The sequence below is a fragment of the Xiphophorus couchianus genome, chromosome 3 (assembly GCF_001444195.1).
Source record: "Xiphophorus couchianus chromosome 3, X_couchianus-1.0, whole genome shotgun sequence".
NCBI lineage: Eukaryota > Metazoa > Chordata > Actinopteri > Cyprinodontiformes > Poeciliidae > Xiphophorus > Xiphophorus couchianus.
The window spans coordinates 6,240,084-6,253,212 of NC_040230.1; the positions used below are offsets into that span (position 1 = coordinate 6,240,084).

General features: G+C 38.1%; 1 protein-coding gene across 1 annotated transcript in view; it reads right to left on the reverse strand.

The window, feature by feature from the left end:
- The window catches only part of LOC114141463 (glucocorticoid-induced transcript 1 protein), a 33,206-nt gene extending 22,583 nt beyond the window's left edge, over positions 1–10,623 (reverse strand). The window contains 4 exon segments of the mRNA XM_075410488.1: positions 1,944–2,092; positions 9,827–10,171; positions 10,174–10,208; positions 10,357–10,623. Coding sequence (XP_075266603.1) covers positions 1,944–2,092; positions 9,827–10,171; positions 10,174–10,208; positions 10,357–10,373 — 546 coding nt within the window. The 5' untranslated portion in view covers positions 10,374–10,623.
- Between the last annotated feature and the right edge of the window lie 2,506 nt (positions 10,624–13,129).

The window sequence follows — 13,129 nt, forward strand, 5'->3', positions numbered from 1 at the left end:
TAACCATACAGCCAGAGATGAAAAGATGAGCAGTAAAAGCAAGTGATGTGGATTAGCAGTGCTCGTCAACAACTGATGCTATTATGAAATATCGTCTTCGCTGCCCAGATATTATCAAGTCATGAAAGACAATCAGAACCAGCCATAAAACTGGATCCAGAACGACTCTTTGAAGACACTTGGATGACACAAGTTAAGACATTTAATTTCCATTTGGAACCGAATAAAACACATCAATATTTTTGATTCCCCTAATTTTGTTGAACAGAATGAGAACAAAATTCTCATTCTGTTCATTGATTGATTTTTCTTAAATCAATAAGAAAAAAGCACTTCCAGTTTCATTTCTTCTAATAATTACAAGTAGAAAATAAAAGGTAATATTCAGCCGTCAGACTGTTCAGGAATAAGACTGGACTTCATGAAGATGCTGGCTAAAGATGGAAAGAGAGTGAAATGAAACCTGAGGCCATTTGGGCTGAAAGGCCATTCAGCCAAGAAGAGGACATTACTTCAAAACCAGCATAAAAGTTAAATTACAATTTCCAAACCACTGAAGGATCAAGGCCTTACTTTCCAGAGACGTGTCCCGTGGTAGGATGAAGCTAAAATACAAGAGGCCAAAATGACTTTTGCCACAATTGGAGGAAAAGGGAGAAGGTTGTCAACCTGATTTTACAAGCAAGACTGTGACATTTTGTGTTGCATGGATTGTGTGTTGCAAGAGGAACTGGTTCACTTCATGGAATAAATGGGATCAGGAGGAACGAACATCATTTGGAAATATTGAAACAGCCAAAGTTTGTGCTTTCAAATGGAGAATGATGACCCAGAGCAAACAACTAAATTAATTACAAGGCGATGTTCGGACAAAAAAAGTTAATATTTTGCAGATGGACTAATAAACCCGTGATCTCAATTCTGTAGAAAATTTGTAGTCAGAGATGGAAACCTGACTTGTTTGCACAAATTATTTCAGGATGAATTGGCCAGATTTCCAGCAAACTGCTGGAAGAATCTTCTGGAAGGCCCAAACTGTTTGACCCGAGTCATATAGTTTAGAAACAGGTGAACGAAACTACTAAATATGTAATAAACTCAATTTGAATGATGTAAGAGGGCTACAATCAAATAAACTTTGATTTAAAACTTTTTAAATACAAAATTGGAAGTACATTAAAAGTTGCAAATAAAGAAATAATTCAATTCCTTTTATATAGGAAAATTAAACAGTTTTTGCCTAAATTGCTTTTTTTTAGTCTGTATACTCCAGTTTAATCAATTACCAAATTAGATGCCAATTATTTCAGTAATCAATTCATCATGATTAGTCCAATTAATCGTTTCAGCCCTACTCAAAATGTTTGACCCAAGTCATATAGTTTGAAAAGAAGACGTACAAAATGTAAACACTACAAAACTTCAAAGTCTTACCAAGTAATTTTGGTCTAGTTTCTAGTACAAATATCTTAGTACACTTGAAATAAGACAACATTAACTTGCATGTAAGTTTTAGTAATATAGAGGCTTATTTACAATAAACAATTCCTTAATATTGGTGAAAACCTTCTAGTTCCAATTAGCTTATAACAAGACATTTTCCCATGTTGTTAGTTAATTTATCTGCCAGTGAAACTAATACTTTTTCATCAAAATTGAGGAATTATTTACTTAAAACAAGCCTCTATATTTTCCTGAAAAGTTGCTTTTAATTTAGTTTGTTTTATTTCAAATGTATTAAGATATTTACACTAGAAACAAAAAGAAAAATATTTGGCAAGATTTTGTGTTTTTGCAGTGAAGGAATTGCATGCAAATGTGGAAAGTTATAAAAATCCTTGTATTATCTAAATAATTTTGGTAATGCGAGGTGAAAGGACTGTGATGGTTCCAGTAAACACCTGGTTTGAGCTGGACTCTGCTGTGGTTTGAGTGGTATGTACCTGTGTGGCTTTGTCTTTCATACAGGAAGGGTACGGAGCGTGGGAGTCCCGAGGCCACTGGCCAGTCAGGTAAGGTCCTGTGATGGCGTCCAAGGAAGACGCTCTCCGTATGGCACTGGAGCTCCGCACCTGTAGTTTGGATCGTTCCGCTGTGAAGCAGGACAGGAAACATTTGCTTTAACACACCATCTAAACGCAACATCAAAAAACTGAAGCAAAACAATTTCTCAGTTGGTTCATGTGTGAGTGACGTTACTTCAGCTTTTCATGTTTGACCTGAGGAGTTTGACCTTGATACCTTCTTATTTTCAAAGATGAAAGAAAGAAAGAGAGAGAGACAGAAAGAGCGAGAGAGAGAGAAAAAGAGAGAAAGAAAGAAAGGAGAGTGAAAGCAGAGAGAAAAGCCAGAGGCTGAGCAGGAGTATCTCATGTTATGGGAGCAATCTGCTGTGACCTAGAGCAGTTCAGCACACACCACCCACATAAAGAGCTCATAAGCCGCCACACTGCAATGCACATCAAAACTGCCTGCATCCACACAACAAGCCTGCAGAGGCACGCCCTGGAAGACCAAACAGGACACAACAAAACATGCAAATCCAAACCAACCACTAGACTATTTGAGGCTGTAGTGAAACGTGTTCGTTAGCCGAAATGAAACCATTCAGGTGTGTAATTACTGCAATTAAGCTGCTTCGTTTTGACGTCAAATGCTGAAGGACAGAATCATAGGTGGGAGATGTGCACATTTGTTTTACTTCTTGCCAGAGGAGCCAAGGCAAAGGCCTTTCACACATGCACAAAGCACACACAGACTAAACCATCTACATGAGGCGCCCCTTCCCTCGTGGAGCTGCACAGCCAGTCATTGTTGTTCTTTGTTCATAAAACACACAAGGCTACCCACCCAAAGGTATTGCCTAAGTAAGCTTACTGGGCTACAGTAAAATTCCCTGAAGCATTGCAGACAAGGGAAGCAAGCTAAATTTCCATCAATAAGCCATCGCTCCCTGAACTGGGATTGTGGTTATTTTCCATTCCCCCACTAACTCCCTCCTTCCCATTCACCAGACTACAATAATCTCCTTATGAGAAAAAAAAGGAAACAGTGAAAGAAGACGAGACATTAAAGAAGTCCATCTGCTGATTTCAGTAGTAAGAAAGTGGCACTGAAGGAAAAGTTTCATGTTGGGTTTTAACGTGAGCTTTCCCTTCACAACACATTTCCAGGCTTTTAGATGTTTGGCTTTATTAACTGAGAGGCAGAAGAAAATATAAAAACAAACATGCAGTTTGTCAGCAGTTTCCTGTGGGTTTTCACAAGGGTTCATCCTGACAACATCTGAAAACAAAATTCCCAGAACTTCTGATCTGAGAATCGCAAAACAAAAATCAGTCAGGATTTAGATTCACGCTTCACCTGTGGTTACAAACTTAACCCCAAGCATTTTCCAGATTTTATTATGACAGCAAAGTTTGATTATATTTATTCTTCTACTCCAGTGCTTTTCAAACTTTTTATACCAAGAAATGGTGCAGCATATGCCAACATTACACTGAAGCCTTTTAATGCAGAACTTGGATGTTACCAGTTGGTTTCTGGTTATTTTGTCACTTTGTACCCTAAATTTCCACTTACAAAATGGTGCTATAGGTAATGCAAAGTTTTTAAACAACATATACAGTGCAAGTAAAAATTTCAGTGTTTTTATGACCATTTATCTCCACAATTCATTAAGTTAAAATAAACTGATATGCAGTCATTTAAGGCATTCTTTCTCACTCAAACTAGCACTAAAAAGTTCCTTTTTTTGTTGCTTTTTTTAAACTTATTTTTCTTAATGTTTTTACGTCATTGTTTCTTTCACAGACAATGTCAGTTTTCCCAAACTAGCATCAGTTGTATTTCTATTTTACAGATGGTTTCATTATGTATAAAAACATAACAAAAGTAAAAACACTGCCCCTCTGTTGTTTGAAGCACATAATTCAATAATCCATTTCAGTTTTACTCTGAAGAAGAGATTTCAGTTTCATTCAACAAAATTATCAAAAGGGTTTTTCTGATTCCTACAGTCCAAGTAGGAAAATTACAGACTATCATCACCTTTGTTGGTAACAGATGAACGTTGTACTGTAAAACTGGCAATAAATTTTACATGATATTGTTAGTTGCAAAAAATTTAGCTAACTAGCTAGCAAGGGCACATTAGAGGCTAATTAGCAGCAGCCACAATCGCTTCAAGTAACAGAACAGCACAAAAATGTCTGTGAGCAAAACAAATGTTTACCTGACAGAAAAGATCCAGCAAGAAAATTAAACTACACAGAATGTAGGAAAGTAAATGCCACAACAAAATTTAAGACCTGATTAACATATTTAAGGCCAACTTACATTTCTTAAACAAATTTAAGGACATTTTAAGGCCGTACTTTTAGATGCAGGAATTTAATACTTTTTAAAGGATGCAGACACCTTGAGATGCATTTTCTGAAAAAGTAGTTCCTTCGATGACAAATCCTGCAAGTTTGAACATTAATTTTAAGTAGGAATGTCACAATAACAAATTTTGCTGGACGATAAATTGCTCCAACAGGTATTGCGATAAACGATGACACTGTTGCTTTGAGACCATTTTCAAGCAACATAATGGTAATGGCATAATAATGCAAGAACACATTCTCAGAGATTAATGAACTTTAAACTCCAACAAACATTTAACACTGGAGCTGGAAGACATTTTAAATATCCAGCACAAATAAACAAAACAACACAAACAACAAATAAAAGAATCATGTAGTCTCTGTAAACAAAACTGACCTTCAAAGAAATGGCTAGTTGAGACCAAAACACCAGTGTTACATGCCTGGCAGGCTGTTTGTTTCTTTTTCCCCCCCCCCTTTGTTTCTTTACAGGTACTAGGGAAAGCTGGTGTCAATCTCCTCTGATTGATCCTCATCAACTATGGGCCAATCAGCATGCAGGGAGGCCTTATACAAGCAGCCCAGCTGGGGAGAGTGGAGGAGCTGGCTTTGTTACCTGACACATGTCTTGTTGCTCTTTGTGTGAAGGTTTGTGGTGGGAGTTAGAGGGCGAGGTAAGTTTGGGGTACCCTGTACATCTCATCACGTAGGTGTATTTTCTGTTAGATACACTAGGTAAGGAGGTGGGTGCCACCCATGTAAAGTTTTGGTGGAAACTTTTGTTAGATTAGATAAACAGGGTTTTTGTTTTCTTTTTGTTTCCTTAGTTCAGACGGTAGTTAGGCCCTGTTTTGTTTTATTATTTTCTATGATTTGGCACCCCCCTAACCGCCCCTTTCTCCCCCACAGTTTGTGTGAGCCTTCCGGGATTTTCGTTATCAATAAATCCCTCTTTTTTTACAACATTCACCTGGACTCTGTCAAATGATTGTGGCTGTCGTGTTACTCCCCTCCTCACAAAAAAAGGGGGGGGGCCGTAACACCAGACTGAAGAATTTCATCATCCAGTTTTTGGTAGAAAGAGAAAAATGCTAAATCATGCTAATGGAAATTATTGAATTGGTTTTATTTTATTATGTAATAAACTGATTTATTGCTTATTGCAACAGTCCCAATATCAAAATGATATTGTGTATAACCAGCTAAAATTTTGTTTGGTAAAGACAACATTTACACTAACAAGTTAAACCATTTATAAAATGTGGCCAAAATATTATTAGAACAGAAATAAAAACTAACTTCGATAGCTTAATTCAACAGAATCAGATACTTAAACCTTTAAATCTCTAGATTTAAAGGTTTTACGGTCAGCTGTTTCAGCAGAGGCAACATTTTGACTGTGAGCAGTAAACAGTGTGGTGAAATGACGTCATGCTAGTGAACCTAAAAGGTCACAACAAGCTAACATGAAACTGTCGATGCATCTAGAAAGCAGGACCATCCTAATCCTCTGAACACAGTGCAAAAAATAGCCATAAAATCTGTGCTGATTGGCCGTTTGAGTGTTGGGAGTTCACCTTCATTTAGGAAAACCTAGCCTCCTCCATCACAACTGACATGAACAACCAGCTGGGGTTAGAGGTCATCTCTTTTGGAGGATTGAGGAATGTGCGGCATGCAGCTGGAGTAGGAAATCAACACCAAGCGCTAGCCGAACATGGCTAGCTCATATTCATCCTGCCTGGCAAATGTGACTTCAGACTTGTTATTGAAGGGACTTTGCTTCCTGTGCTGCATGGTAGGCTGGCCATCAAGGCTGGAGGTCATCCCGTTCAAAGAAACAATAAATGCAAAGCACTTCACAAGCAGTTACACCACAATGACCTGCACTGAGAAAAGTGGAGTACCATTTCAGCTAAAGGTAAGACTATAAGCTAATTTAATTCGATTCAAAAACACTTTATGTATCCCAAAGGGAAAATAAATGTTGTCATAACTCATATCCAAGTATTCTCAAATAGTCAGAGGCAGGATGCAATCATTGTGGTTGGCCTTACCAACCACAATGATTGCATCCTGCCTCTGACTTAAGACTGTAACTTTAACACTTTTATAGCTGTCATATCATGCTAACAGCTAATTATCCAGGCATCAGAGACGATATCCCACGAAGCTTCTCCTATATGGAAGTTCACAAACCAGGCAGATGTGAACCAAATCCACTTTTTCTGCCTATAATGTGACCCATAACAGCTCCCACAAGTTTGAACCGGAAGTGAACCGTGCCACTCAACCGCCATCTTGGTAGGCAAAGGGTAGATGAGCCATGGCTTCGACACCAACAAAATGAAAGTAGAGTACTCAAAAACTGTAATCGAGTAATAGTTGCAATGTACATATATTCTTTATAAATTAGATAGGAACTAGGTTCTAATGCTGCATTAACACCAAGCGCGATTTGAGCATCAGGAGCGTCTGGTTTCCATTCAAAGTCTATATGAACGGACGTCAAGGACTAGCGCTGCGCGACTGAAGTGACGACGTCAAGTGACTTATTTTTTGCAGTCTAGTGTGACACAACTAGACTGCAAAAATTATAAAATGTATAGTTTATAATGAAACAATAAATTGTCCCAGAAATTACTGCGACTAACAATAATATTGTTGTTTTAAGACCATTTTTAAGTAATATATTGGTAATAAAATCAAAACAGAATTTTATGAGTTATTCTCAAAACTCAATAAATTTTAAATTCTAATAAACATTTAACACAGGAACTGGAAAACATTTCAAATATCCAAAAATAAATAAAAACAACAAATATAATGAATTATGAAGTTTCTGTTAGCAAAATTGATCTTCAACAAAAGGGCTAGTTGAGACCAATAAACCAGACTGGAGACTTTTATCATCCAGTTTTTGGTAGAAAGAGTGAAAAGAGGAAAACTATATATTATGCAAATTGAAATTATAGAGCTTGTTTTAAATTATTATGCAATTAATTGATTTATTGCTTATTGTGACAGGCCTATTTGTCATACTAACATCAGAAAGAATTTCTTATTATATTCCCACAGGGAAGGAAAAAAGTAAAATCTTAATTTTCCATTTTTTAAGCATTAGTACAAAATCTGCAAAAACAACTATGAGAAGGAAAAAAGTTAGACAGGCTCAAATAGACAAATGAAAGGAACAAAGTCTGGAAATATAAAATTTTATATATTCTAATTTCCCACATTTTTCCAGACTATATTTATGGTAATAATCCCTAACTCATATTCCAGACCGTGTGGGAATCCTGTTTGTATCCTATTAATGATACACAATAGAATTGCAAACACATGATTTTCTAATATCCTGCAGGACGAACTGGGGCGTTCTGTTTCTGCCCTTTCCAGTGATACCAGTCATTAGGTAACATTCCCTCAGCCGTGTTTCTGCAGGGAATGAACTGGACAGATTACAAGCGGCAGCATGTCTCTCTGCCACGAGGTCCTTTCTCTGCTTCCTCTCAGAAACGGATTTACAGAACTTCTTCTAACCACATCATGAATGCCTAGCTGTGCGTGGAAAAAATACTTTTTTCAGGCTTTTAGATGATGTTTCCAAATGTTACATCCAGGGATGATTTTGTGCACAAAATCTACATTTTTAATGAGTTAACACTTTGTAAACCCCGACTTTTACTATATATGTTTCCAAAGACAATAATAGCAAGCTTTAAATTAAGAATCAGCAACTTTACTGTAACATTGTGAGTCATATTTTCAGCATACAGACAATCACAAAAGTGATGCAATACTATTATTGTTATTATTATCAAAAGGTTTCTTAGAGTGGACAGATATTTTGTTGTCTGAAAACCCTCTAAGACATTGGTCAATGTGTTGGCTACTAGGCTAGATGTGGGAGTTGTAGTTTGTTATATTTGTTATAACATTTTGATTAGGGGTGCAAGTTATCAATTAATGAATTAATATAAAGTTGTTTGATTTTATTGATTTACTAATTATTAATTAATAAGCAGCCACATTCTTAAAAATGTCTGCTTTCTCTTGGACGAAGATGGCCGACCATAAAGAGTTAAATTTTTCATAACATGCTGACTTGGCTGAATGAACGCTACTCAGGTGAAACTTAAGGAGTTTGACGAGTGTTTATATTTCAAAACAGAACTGCAAAAAGTTCATTTTCCATCCCACACTGGACTGCGTTTGGAATATTTCTCTTTCCAGTTCTGGTATTGCCGCCATCTTTGTTTCTGTATCACAGGCTTTGCCTAAGGATGACCAGCGGCGCCCTCTGCTGGATGACTTCCAAACCATGACACTAAAATAAGGTTTAAGCGGACATTATACACGGTTCTCATGTGACGGCACATTTCCGGGAAGTATGTAGCTGACAGCCATGTTGGTAGGTATCCGTAACCTCCATGACAGTTGCTATGGCGTTGCTATGACAACAATAAACTAGCTATAATCTCAGGACTAGCTCATCAATTACCCGATTGCAATTTTTGAACACTCTACAAATCTTTGTGTAATGCCAAGATAAATATCAGTCATATTTTCTGTACTGCGAAACTTGCAAAATTATCTTAGCTAATGTAGCTTTTAGCTGCTAGCTAAGACGGACATGTAGCCTACGTGTATGTTACATGTACTTTCTCTGCCAGTAACCAGAACCTTGTTATTTACCTGAAGAGTTCGCAGATCTTTTACAAATCCGTTTAAACATTGATTGTATGTATCCATGGTGTAGGCGCTGCTCACTAGGTAGTTAACTGTGTCATACTAAACCGGAGGCAGCTTGCCCACATCATCTGTTATGTTTCCATAACATGTTTCTCTGTCTCATACAGGTCGACCCCGACAGCAGCGATTTTGTTGATATATATTTTTCTTGGACACTAGTCAATATTTTTATTTTTGTTGGTCTTGAAGCCATGATTCAGCTACGCTTGACTACAAAGATGGCGGCTCTTTGTGATATTATTGTTTACATTATGTTTAGACACTGTGAGTTTCTCTACTCTCCCCAAACTTTGTTTGGTTTTTCCCCACTGTCTTGACTCTTTATACAGTGGCGATGTGCTACCTCAACCAAATAAATTTTTTAAAAAGTGAACTGTACATAAAGGGAATATTTTCATCCAAACTTCAGTAGAACAAATATTCCACTGGACTGCATGGCAACCAGTCCCAAACACTGATGTGTACCTAATAATCAACAATAGTGTAATCTGCATTCCTGAAAGAAAGTGTGTGTGCATAGGCCTCCACACTGGCTCTAGCCCAGGGGCCCACATGCTCCTAAATCCAGCCCTGAAATTTTAACACATGCTCACTTTCCACTCTAATTACACAACAGTAACAACAGAAAGCACAATGACAAGCTCTCAGGCGACCACACACGTGGCGATATATCATTTATGTGTGTAGTTTTCTTTTCGTTTTACCTTTTGACACTGGGGAGTCTGCGGGACAGGAAGCCTCCTTATTTTCGGGTGACACTCTTTGCTTTGTACTTCCTGAAGTGAGCGGGGGACTGGAGGGTGGGCTGCTACTCGAGACCCGGCTGGTTGTTGTTCCTCCGTGCAGGGTTTGCGGCCGTGTGGGGCTGCTCGGACCCCCACGCAGGAGCTGGTAAGGCACGGTGGCACGGATGGGGTGCAAGCGGCTGCAGCTGCTGCCGCTCTGGGTGAACGAGCCCGGGGAGCCCGCATTGCTGCGCCTCACCCTCGGCTGCTGAAGGGAGTTACTGGGCGCTGACATCTTCCGAAACTGGCTGCTTATCGCAGGGGGAAACACGCACTGCCCAAGGCTGCTGCTGCTGCTTCTCTAGAAAAGGAGGAGAAGGTTGGAGAACTATTGAGATAAACATCAGCCTGTTAGCGAAAAACGTTAGCTTCCTTTAAAATTTCTCAACTCCTGCGTTTAAGGAGGGTAAAAAAACAATCCGACATGACTTATTTTGAAGCAAACTTACCTGTAGGTTACTAACATGTGCTGTGATAAACTCCAAACATGGCATGGATAACTTTTAAAGTTGTTTTTACAACTTCTCGTTGCATTTTCTGCGTGTTTTCGCTGCTCAAGCCGTCCCCATCCTGTTCACTCACTTGACAGTTTTTCAGCTCGACTACTGGCTGGCGTAAGTGGGCGGGCCTTCGCTATGAGTCCCTTGGATTCTGATTGGTCAGTCACCGTGTACAGTAAGATCAGTGATTGGCTTCTGCCAGCCCACAGAGCGTTACTTTCAACCAATCAAAACTACATTATGTTAAACATTTTTCACGGTTTTTATTTTAAGAAAATAAAATATAATCAAATGTGTAAAGTTATTAATCCTTTCTGAACTTTATTCAGAAGTGTTTTATGTTTTCATACAAAACTTAATTGCAGTTAAAAGCTGTAGCTGTTCTGGAGCTTTCATTCATTGTAAAACAATTGAAATGATAAACATACTTACATTTACACGTAATAAATTATTTCCCCAATATGTTTCTGAAAAGTTTACTTCTAAACTATCATATTGCATTTGAATTGTTTAACCAGTAGAATATAACAGATTAAAATGTTCATCTCATCGTTTATATGCATTAATTTGACATAACTGCATACATTCAAGATCCAATGTTTAGTTATTGCAGTGTTTGTTTTTACTGCTCCTTATTCTCCATAGAAATGCTCGGAGAGCTTCAAGGAACTTGAGTCAAATTCCTTTGAACAACAAATTTCAATTAGTTTGCTTGAAAGACGTCAGACTGTCATGCAATCTTTCATGACTCAAAGGAAGTATTTCTAGATACACAAAGCAAAATGTTTTGTTACACCAGAACCACAAACCTCAGTGTATTTTAGGATCGCCACTGATGACTATTTTAGTAATTGATTAATCTGATTTTAAAAGTTGGCATATTCTACAGATTTTGCATTTAACCACTTAAGCTTATTTGGTACGATATAAGAAATACAATATAATACACAAATAACCATATAATTACATTAATTAAATAATGAACATTTTACTGCCCAAAATGCAATAATATAGCATTTCTTTAGTTTACATTTGATCATTTGTAGTAAAAGATGCATCTGCAGCTGAAAAAATACTCAGCTCTTTCTGCTTAAGATCTATATAATGTAGAGCTGATCGGTTGAATTTATTGATTAATAATTGGATAGAAACTTTGTCCTCATTCTCTGTTTTGAAACGCTTACTGTTTGAAGTTTTTGTACTTTGAAGTACCATGACTGAATAGAAAATGTCCAACAAACTCCTGGAAATTTATTGATTACCAATTTGAAATATTACAAGGAGTCTGAAAATAGAAAATGAGTGTCTATGGCCTATACAAAACATTTTCATTAGATATTTTTGTAACATAATCATTTTTAAATTAGATTTTATTCTGTCACTTTAAAATCCAAATAATCTGCTTCTGGCCATTCTCCCCAACTCAACATTTACAGTCATACATGAAAATAGCTGCAAACAGTTGCGCAATTATACAACCTTACATCTTTGAAAAGCAGACGTTGAGCCTCCTGCACAACCAAGAAAGTTGTAGCAAGTGGTTTCTGGATGGTAAGTTAACAACAAAGCACTTGTCTTTTCCAGCAGCCATTGTACAGTGCATACAGCAGTAAAACCAGCTGACCAAACGTGCTGGAACTCAGCTTGGGTTGCTAGGTAACGGCGCAGTGGTCGTCAAATGTGATTTAAAAATCAACACCAAAAAAAAAAAATTAACACACTACCAAAAAGGGCTAGGTGTATTTTTAAATGCTTAGGCTGTTTTTAGAAGCAGTTATGACCCAAGTGAAAATATAAAAATGTGTAAAAAGTGAATTTTGCATAATAAGTCCCCTTTAAAACTTTTTGCAAAGCACTGTTTTTGTGTAAACCTGTTTGGTTGGATTTTGAAAGGAAAGTCCAAATGTCCAAAATATATTGAATTCCCAGTTTATCTCCTGTAGTCAGGTGAAAATTTGAAATTCTGTTGACGTTTCCACATAAGATGAGGAAAAGATTCAGGAAGCACAAAACCACACCATCTGCGTCTATAAAACTTAACGTAAAATAAACCATGCAAACGTATGGAAAACACTTCCAATTCAACAGCACTTCGATTTGTCAACTGAGATTTATTTAAAAGGCAAAAACACAAAAAACGGTTGAAAAGGATGAAATCCCAGCCGCTCTGTTTTCCAGGGCTCACCAATTTGTCCGCCCAGATCCAAGATGGCCCACAAAGGGGAACGCAGGCCTTCAGAACCTCGGTGAACTCCTCCTCAGCACTCCATGACTAAGTGATTTAGCCAGCTATGGGGAAGGCCGTCCAATTTACAATCAGTTCCTGCGCTGGAGACCGCGCAAAGAAAGACAAAAACGCCATTTACAGACGACCGCTACCCCACAGATGGCGGCCGTCCCTGGATTCATGCGGTATGCATAGATTTTGGGTGCAATTTGGGCATTGGCGAGGGGAGAAAAGAAAGAGCAGGGCAGTGTGTTGATGTGGAGGTTGTGGGAGGGAGGGGAGTCGCTGTTCTGTCGTTTTCTCTTTGAGTCAATAGTGTTCCGGCAGCTGAGCTTCTTTATGAGGGGAACAATCTGGAGGGTCTTGTCAGGGTGCCGAGCAGCTGCCGTTTTCTGGGGAGCTTCTTTCACAGACCACAGGCCTGGAGTAGGCTGGTGAATACAGACGCACCCTCCCACACTCCTCTTCCTCCACAACGGCTCTAATCCGCCCCCC